General features: G+C 35.5%; 2 protein-coding genes across 2 annotated transcripts in view; both read left to right on the top strand.

Moving 5' to 3' along the window:
- LOC109831286 overlaps positions 1 to 1,831 on the top strand; it is an 18,626-nt gene extending 16,795 nt beyond the window's left edge. Inside the window, exon 2 of the mRNA XM_020398619.1 lies at positions 803 to 1,831. Coding sequence (XP_020254208.1) covers positions 803 to 1,831 — 1,029 coding nt within the window. The remainder of the gene's footprint in view (positions 1 to 802) is intronic.
- LOC109831285 lies at positions 5,254 to 6,566 on the top strand. Its single transcript, XM_020398618.1, has 5 exons — positions 5,254 to 5,588; positions 5,673 to 5,793; positions 5,881 to 6,060; positions 6,154 to 6,346; positions 6,508 to 6,566. The coding sequence occupies exons 1-5, from the start codon at positions 5,368 to 5,370 to the stop codon at positions 6,564 to 6,566; spliced, it is 774 nt and encodes a 257-aa protein (XP_020254207.1). The 5' UTR covers positions 5,254 to 5,367.

Below are 10,283 nucleotides of genomic sequence, written 5' to 3'. Positions count from 1 at the left end.
AAAGAGGTTACAAGACTAATGTTTAGGAAGTGTTGGTAGAATTTTCACTAAAAAAGTGAAGAAAGATAATTCATTAGCTATAAGCTCACCTTTCAAAATTTTAATGTTTCTTCACCTTTTTTAAACAGCTAGCCCTGCAATACAATCCTTTGATCATTTGTTTTAGGCATGTTTACATCACAAGTTTTTTTCCTATTAATTCGATATATATACTCTCACTTATTATTTATTTTCATATACATGTAGCATTTATTTAACCAGGTGGTTGTATAGTGGTTTAAACTGATACATATATAGAAATAAGACTAAACTTTGTATTAGACAGTTGGTTAATAGCTTATAGTTATAAGAACACTCAATTAAATGTACATTCTAATTACAAATCTGTGTCATAGTTATAAACAGATATGTGTACATACTCATTATGAAAGTGATAGCATGTGTAATTTCAAAAGATGAAAACAAATCAAGCCAATACAATTCTTTACACACGTATGTAATTTATGTTTGTACCAATGCTTTTTAGTAAATTTAAAACTCTTACATTTATTAAAAAAAATTAAAGTTTGACAACAAGAATGATATATACGAACAATCTGTTTAGTAGTTTACATGTGACTATAAATTGTCATAATACATGCGATAATTAGAATCAGATATTATAACTCACTTTCTCCACCATGCATATATCTGCCAAAGAAATAATCTATCTATTACAAAATATTCCAACATGAGTTGCATGCAATCTCTAACATAGTTTATCAAAAATTCATTTGCAACTATATATACGATAGAATTTCAGAAACGTGGACTGCCACATGCGCATATCTTGCTATGGCTTCATGAAGGTAACAAATATCTGACACCTGGTTTGATTAATAAGATCATTAGTGCTGAGATTCCGGATGAGAAAGAAGATCCAATTGGGTATGCAGCAGTTGGTCAATATATGATGCATGGACCATGTGGCAGTATGTCTCCACATTCAACATGTATGAAGCATCAAAAATGTTCAAAGAGGTTTCCAAAAAAATACATTTCGGAGTCAATTATTGATGATGGAGGTTTTCCTATTTACCGAAGAAGGGAGGATAATAGTAAATGGATAGAGAAAAATGGAACAAGATTGGATAATGGTTATGTCGTACCGTACAACCGAAACTTGATAGTTAAATATCAATCTCACATTAACGTAGGGTGGTGTAACAGAGGAAGATCAATCAAATATTTATTTAAGTATGTCACAAAAGGACCAGATCATGTTTCTATTTCTATTCACAAGGGAAACAATGATGGATCCTCAAAACTAAAAGAATTAAACCGAGATGAGATACAACACTATCTTGATTGTAGATATGTCTCAGCACCGGAAGGCATATGGAGGATATTTGGATTTGATATTCATTACAGAACTCCAGCAGTAGAGAGGCTACCATTTCATCTCCCGGATCAGGAATCAATTATTTTTAAAGATAATGATAATCTAAATGACATTTTGAATGATATTGGATCAAAGCAAACCAAGTTCAATGGTTGGATGGAAGCAAACAAACTTTATCCAGAGGCAAAAACTCTCACATATGCTGAATTACCAACTAAATTTGTATGGAAGATAGATGAGAGAAGATGGAAACCAAGAGAGAAGGGGCGAAGTGTTGGTCGATTAGTTTACGCCCATCCTTCTTCGGGTGAAAGATTTTATCTCCGTTTATTACTAAATGTAGTGAGAGGTCCTACAAGCTATGCCGAAATAAAAACCAAAGATGGAATTCAGTATGGAACCTTTAAAGAGACATGTGTTGCTCTTAGATTGTTGGATGATGACAATTGATGGCAATTAGTCATAGAGGAAGCATCTTATTTTTCCTCAGGGAGACAACCGAGACATTTATTTGCACAAATCCTTTTGTTTTGTGAAATTATCAATCCTAAAAAGCTATGGGAAGATAATTGGGTGTATTTATCAGAGGGCATTCTTGAAGCTCAAATTAATCTACTACAGTACCCTAATTTGAAATGATAGAAAATCAATTGTAAAGCCATGCCTTGGCAGAAATACAATATCTCCTACTACAAAATGGTCAATGTCTTTAGATGTTTCAAGGTATGCCACTTCCTGATCCAGTTTTAATTCAACAATGTAAGGAGAAGATTATAAGTGAAGAGTTTAACTACGATAGAGAAGAATTGAGAAGGGAGCAAGAACAGTTGTTTCGGGGTCTCAATGAGAAGCAAAAAAAAAAAATATGATGCTGTCATTCACTCTGTAGATAGTAAAACAGGAGGATTTTACTTTCTCTACGGACATGGTGGGACAGGAAAGACTTATGTTTGGAAGTCAATTATCACTAGACTTTGATCCGAGGGGAAAATAGTACTTGCAGTGGCATCATCGGGTATTGCTGCTCTTCTTTTACCTAGAGGGAGAACATCACATTCAAGGTTCCAGATTCCAATTAAACTGAAAGAAACATCTACATGGTGGTATTAAACAAGGAACACCTGAAGCAAATTTACTAAAACAAACAGCTTTAATACTTTGGGATGAGGCACCAATGATGCATAGACACGCATTTGAAGCGGTGGATAGAACTTTGAAAGATATATTAGGCAAAGACAATCCTACGTTGTTAGAGAAACCATTCGGAGGATTGACTGTGGTGCTTGGGGGTGATTTTAGACAAATTTTACCAGTTATTCCAGGAGGTAGTAAACATGATATTATTCATGCTTCCATTAGCCGATCCAAACTTTGGAGTGAATGCAAAATATACAAATTAACAAAGAATATGAGAATTCGACAATGTTCATCAAATGAGAATGAAATGAGCATACCAGAATTTAGTAAATGGGTTCTAAATATTGGAAATGGCAGTGCTAAAGAAGATTGTTGCGAATTGCAAAATATGGATGGAACTATTGATATTCCACACGAGTTTATCCTTCATCCAACTAAAAATTCAGTTGAGGATATTATTTCATCTACCTACCCAAACATAGATGAAAACTTTCAAAACACTACATATCTAGAAGAAAGAGCAATATTAACACCAAGGAATGAAACTGTTGATATTGTGAACAATACAATCCTGGAAAAAATTAAGGGACAAATTTCAGTTTACCTTAGTTCTGATTCCCTTTGCCCAACATCTCCTAACATGCAAGAAAATGAGGTAAACTTTCCAACCGAGTACCTGAATTCGCTAAAATTTCCAGGAATCCAAACCACGAGATAAAACTTAAAGTTGGGACACCAATCATGCTTCTACGCAACTTGAATCCAAGTGAAGGCTTATGCAACGGGACGCGGTTGATCGTCACCCAATTGCTAAAATGGGTGTTTGAGGCCAAAATTATAAGTGGAAGCAACATTGGATCAAAACATTTTATCTCAAGAACCGTAACAACAAATACAGATTCAAAGTCGACATTTCGCATGAAAAGAAGACAATTTCCTATTAGACCATGTTATGCAATGACCATAAATAAAAGCCAGGGACAAACACTACAACATGTTAGTCTGTATCTACCGCAACCCGTTTTCACACATGGTCAGCTATATGTTGCTATTTCGAGAGTGACATCACCAAAAGGTCTAAAAATTCTCATTGAAAATAATGAAATGAACACTAAAAGTGTAACAGAGAATGTAGTGCATAGAGAAATATTCAACAACTTGGTAGAAGGTATATCATGTATATCTTTATTGTTATCTATAATATAATATAATATAATTGCATTAAACCGTTATTTGTTTCATTAGTTTCATTCATACTGATGAATTGACAGTTTAAGTAGGATGTTGAAGGATAAATATTTAATAAAATTTTATGTGCCGGTGAAGGACAAGAAGAATGAGTATTTCTAAATACATAGCGATAAAGGATCTGAACACGGGAGTAAAAGAACCAGTCATTAAAGCTCGAGTGACAAGCTTATGGGAAAATATAAATGTCATATCACTTCAAAATTATGGACTACTACTTACTCTTTTGGATGAAAGTGTAAGACATATTTACATTCCTTCTAAAACTTTTTATACAGAATGATCTCTTATAGTTATAAAATATTAATATTTATGTACTATATATATATATATATATATATATATTTCATATGAGATGATTATTTTAAATTTTTACAGGATACACACATTCACGGTAGCATTAAAACAACTGAGATGTCAATGTTTCAACCAATGATAGAGGAAGGAAGGATACATGTCATCTCTAAGTTCTGAGTTATGAATTCCTTTGGAAATTATAGGGCAACTGAGAATAAATTCTCAATATATTTTTGCCGTATGACACAAGTTCAAGTACTACAAGAAGACAATGACAATATCCCTAGGTACAAGTTCAACTATAAACCATTCAATGAGCTTTATAGAATGAAAGGAAACAAGACTTATTTGGCAGGTAAACTTTTATTATAATTTTTGTATCATGATATAGTTCAATACAGATTATGCAACAAACTTAATATAACTTATGTCTCTTATGTTTGCTTATTTCAATTTCAATACAGATATAATTAGGTTTGTAAAAGATATATACCCCTTGGAGCAAACTATCATTTCTGGAAAGCCAGGGACTAGGAGAGCCTTAAAACTAATCGATGAAGAGTGAGAGTTATCTTATACATCACCTAAAACTAATCGATGAAGAGTGAGAGTTATCTTATACATCACCTAATCCAACTGTTAATTGTATTTACTTATGCTTGACACTAAAACTTATTATCTTTTATACAAATCAGAAACACAGAATGCACTGTTACTTTATGGAACCAAATTGCAACAAATCTAGAGAGCGCACTGATAGATCAAGATCCAAACAACATGGTTATGGTGGTCAGTGGAATCTTTGTTACTAATTTTAGAGGTAAGATGAACAATTATACATGTCATAAATAATTTCTTTCATCAATACATAAGTAAAGAGGATTTTAGAGGTAAGATGAACAATTATACATGTCATAAATAATTTCTTTCATCAATACATAAGTAAAGAGGGTACTTTACGCATAACTTTGCACATAAAATTTCAGGCAATAATTCTGTGTCATCAAGCACGGCGACCAAAATCTACGTGAACATACTTGAACAAAGAGTATTGGAATTATCTCAGAGGTAATTTTAGTATCTATATATTTTTGACATACGTAATTAAATTATATATGTACTGGCATATGATTTCTGAGCATATATACATAGGTACATGGAGTTGGAAACACAGATGCAGCTAATAGAGACACTAATTAATCACAAATCAAAGCAGAAATTTCTTGAAACACCATCTGCATCTTTGAGCGATCTTATTTTATTCAATGATCCAGAAACCGCTGAGGTAATAAAGATTTTAAAAGATGGCCTATCAGTTATGCAAACTTATTATCTGTTCTATAGCTAATATTCATCTTTGTAATTTAAAGGAATATTTCTTTATATGCAATGTGAGAATCAATACTATAATGGATAACCAAAAATGGCGCTATCGCGGATGTCCAAATTGTTTTAGAAAAACAATTGATGCGGGAGATACATTTTGGTGCGCAAAGTGTGACATAGAGGTATTTGCAGAAAATAGGTATGTGTAAATTTACAATATGATCCACAAATACATACCACAGAATGACTTTGATAATAACTGTTTTGGAAATTTTTTTTACAGCTATAGGATAACTATGGAAGTTCAAGATGAATCTGTGAAAACTACTTTCGTTGTTATGAACAAGGAAGCTGAAAAATTGGTGAAAATACCGGCTCAAGAGGTTGCACGAACAATTAAATATGTGAGTACATCTTCCTCTTAAAGTATTTTGAAACTCATTTTAAAACACATTCAGTATGTGCCTAAAAAATATTTATTCATTGATCAGGTTAATGGTAGAGAAGTTTTCCCGGAAGTGATAAAAGCCATATGTGGAAAATGTATTAAGGTTCAGGTAAAACTAACGCGATATAATTTCGTGGAAGGTAATGAAGGTTTCATAATAAACAAAGTAATAGAGGAAACTTCAGACAGTTCGGGGGCAATTGAATTTAACTCTACAAGTCAGGTAACAATTTTCAACATATTATTTATATAATAACAACTTTGTAAAGCATGTATCTATAAACTTACCTCTTTACATTTATATATATATATATAGGAATCTGTAGATGCATCGATCATTAATTTACTTGAGGATGCGCCTCCACCGACTCTGCAACCAATAGCATCTACTAAATCTGTAGTCACACCTATGCATGCACTGTTATTGGATATAAAGTCAGAGAAAGTTTACAACAAAACAGCGCTAAAAATAGCAAATATGGATAAAGAATCAAATGAGCAGAAAGCACGTTCATCTAAAATACATCAAGTGCAAGTTGATGTGAACTTATTGTTCATTATAATTATTTTAATTTTTTGTAATCCAAAGGCTTACGATAAGTACAAAACCAATGCCTAAGTATTAAAACTATTAAGTTATTAAATTATTTCTTATATTTCTCATATGCAGATAACAAGAGGAAGCGAAGTAACAAAGCAAAAGGGAAAGAGAATGATGCAGTAGACTGAAATGAATCTTGGCAACTAGAATCGTGACTTTAAAAGGATCAAAACCTACTCAATGAAAAAAGAACCTTGGGAGATAACAACCAGTGATGTTTCTATTTGAAATCTATATTACTAATATGTGTGACTTATGAGTAGAAACTCTAATTATGTTGACATTTCGTACTTATATAGTTCATACTTCTTTTTGTTCATTTATTAACATACATGAACATCATTATTTGCATTATATCTACTACTAATATCATTATTATGAAAAAGAGGATAAAATGGTTTACATTGCTTGAAGATGTGAACCACGTGCATTATATTCTTTCTAGATTTTTCTCAAGTGAACCACTATAAGGCAAAAGCACCGCATGGACAAATCTAAAGTAAATCTACTGATTAAAAAGATTTAGCAAAGTTTGTCATATTTCTTTAAGACTATATGCAAGAGTATATACCAAAAACTGATTAAAAAGATTTAGCAAAGTTTGTCATATTTCTTTAAGACTATATGCAAGAGTATATACCAAAAGACCAATATGGATAACATAAGAAGATATCATGAACCACAACCTAGGGAGACACACAAGCACAAATACATATGAACGCATGCAAATGCAAGCCCTCACACGCGAGCACAACATATGGACACACAAACAAGCATATGAGAAATGATGAACGCATAAAGTGTCAGGTCAAATTGTAGATTTAACAACAAAACTTGGATTGATGGTGAGTTCAAAACAGGGATACGACAATGAGTCATTTTGCAATTAACCCAATTTAGAAAGAAAGAAAGCCCACCATAGTTCAAACTACAAAATATCACCTGCCCAGCCATGGTATGGTCTTTTTCACTTGGACCGCAGCATGAGCAGGCATTACATATCTGCGAAGAAAATTCCAATAACAATTAATAAGAAACCTAATTAACGAAGCTGCAGAAAAGAAACATCAATTATTACTTGATTTTAAATATAGTAACAGGAGATGAAAGTAAGCAATCATAACAATGTGATAGAAATATCTGAGGCACTTAAGTTAGATCAAGATCCCTCAAATTTGGAGTTGAGGTATGAGAATTAAGAAGGCATATTTATCAAGTATAAAACTAATCTATTAACACTACCAGTCATCATAATAAGCATAAACCCTAATCTATTAACACTAGCGTAGAACTAAAATCAAGAAACCTACAATAAAATTGCCCATGTTCATTAAACCTAATCTATTAACACTAGCGTAGAACTAAAATCAAGAAACCTACAATAAAATTGCCCATGTTCATTAAATAATGGGTAAATTTCACCCAAAAAAATCCCCAATAATATGGGGTGTTTCCCATTACAGGCCCCAACACTTTGTTTTTCCCACTAAAAACAAACACGTTTCCCAGATAACATCAAAATTGCCCCTCAGGCCAAAAAAAAAAAACCATTTTCATTCATTTCAAAAAAAAATTCTGTCAGAAACAAACCTTCATTAAACAATTCATCTGTGATAGATTGGATAGCAAACATTCATTGAGGAAGCCTTTAATGCCTAAACAAAAAACATAACTTGCAACAATATACAATAAATCCATACAATCAATTATTACAAATCAAAGGCCACTATAAAGAACAAAACAATACAAAACAAAACAAACCAAAAACAAAAAAAAAACAAAAAAATTAAAAAAAACAGTTCATGTTTTATCACGGATGCTCGACAACATATTAGCTAAACTGCATGTCATAACATTTAGATGTAATATTTTTTCCCAGTTTGAGTATATTTGAGTGAAATTAGAGCAAGATATGATTGTGGCTTACATTAAAACCGAAATAAGTAAATTACCAGATAGTCGAAGGGAAATAAGAATACAAAATTTAAATAATTCAGAATTAATAAAATTTATCTTTAATATATAGAACAAATTCTGAATAATGAAAACTGCTTCAAATCTATATGTAGGCGTATAAAACTGCCTATACGTCCCTTAACACAACTCGGCACGGTGATTCGACAAATCAACGAACCATCTGGTGACGTATCTAAACACGATCGTTTGTCCACAACACCGAAGCCAAGTGACACGCGGCGAAGCGGATTAACGAGGCTACGAGACTAACGAACCGCACGCAAACAACGGAATAAATCCACTCGCATCCGGAATCAAGCTAACGATTCGGTGAGTCAACGAGTCATCCAACCGTAGAATGGATTCGAACTCGAACACCGAAGCGGGTTTACTGCTAAATCAGGATACGGACTATCAAATCAGAGTTCAGATCAATGACGAAGCTCGGATAAACCGATAAACCGTGAAAACCGCGAAACCGGACAACGGACGACACGGCGAACACCCGGGCGACTCGGCCAAAGCCGAACCACCCAGGTGGCTCGGTGGCCGAGCCACCTCGGTGGCTCACCGAGCCACCTTGAGGTGGCTCGGTGGCCGAGCCACCTCTAGGTGGCTCAGCGGCCACCAAGGTGGCTCGGCCACCACCGAGCCACCTGGTGGCCGAGCCACCAGGCAGATCTGGGCCCAGATCTCATTTTTGAAGGGTTGGAATTTTGGAGCCGAAACTCTGCTGGATTGAGAACTCACCTTCGGATTTTCAAAGCTTTGAAGACTTGGACATTTTCAGATCTGGTTCTTGGTGAGCATCCACGTCAAAAAAGGTAGGAGTTCGAGAGAGAGAGATCAGATCTGAGATCCACACGATAATGCTCCGGATCAAAACTTGCTTTTTGATCCCGAGAAGGCTATTATTTCCTTGGTGAAATAGTACCCCCGGCTGTTATTTCCTTTGTGAAATAGCACCCGTCATACCGTGTAGATCCGACTGGATCAAGATCTTGCGGTGGTCTACGGATTAACCCCGGCGCAGGCGAAGAACCCACACAAGCGAGAGACCGCAAAACAGGATCTCGCGATTTGTTCGACAAAGAAGGAAAGTTGTAATTTTTATTTTTTATTTGATCTTGTTGTAACCGGATCTTATAAAAAGACCGGATCTTTGTAACCGATAAACTGTTAACAAAGTAATCAATGGAATCAATGAACGTAATTTTTCCCGCGAACAATCTGGTGACCACAGTGGGAGACACCGATCTCGCTGCCGAGATCGTTGCGTCGCAGCTGCGGATCTTGATCCCGGTCGAGGAGGAGGTCGAGTATGAATTCGACCAACAAAAGTTCGAGGAGTATCTGTCATCCTCGTCCGGATCCACCTCCCCCCGCAAGTCCAAGAAGTTCTCCTCCAGGAGAAAAGTTCGTTGGTATGAAGAAGTACAGAACGCCAACGAAGCTCTCACCCCAATTGACGCTAAAGTTGCGTCGGGTGAAGTTCCGTCGACCTCCAACCAGGTCAACCCTGTTCTCTCCGATGCCTCCACCGTTGAGGGCGTTGTGACTCTCTCGGAGAGAGCCCTCCAGAGGCGACGTCAATGCCTGGCGCGACAACTCGCAAAGGCGATGGAGTCCACTGACAGAATCTGCTATCACGCGGATCTGAAGAACAGGAGAGGCAAACAGCCTCAACCATCGATGAATAGTAGCTCTTCTAAGCTGCCAACGAATAAATGGGTTCGTGTCAAACGGAATCGTTCGACACTCGAAGAGCGCATTCACAAGCGCCGCAATGTCAGCGCAGGCACGGGCTCGAGTCCAAGAAGCTCGTAGAAGACTACAGAAGGAAGTGGCCAAGAAGCCGCCACCAACCCGCCAAGTATGGAGGGCGAAGT

Source organism: Asparagus officinalis, chromosome 2, assembly GCF_001876935.1.
Source record: "Asparagus officinalis chromosome 2, Aspof.V1, whole genome shotgun sequence".
NCBI lineage: Eukaryota > Viridiplantae > Streptophyta > Magnoliopsida > Asparagales > Asparagaceae > Asparagus > Asparagus officinalis.
This window is presented reverse-complemented; position numbering and strand designations above follow the sequence as displayed.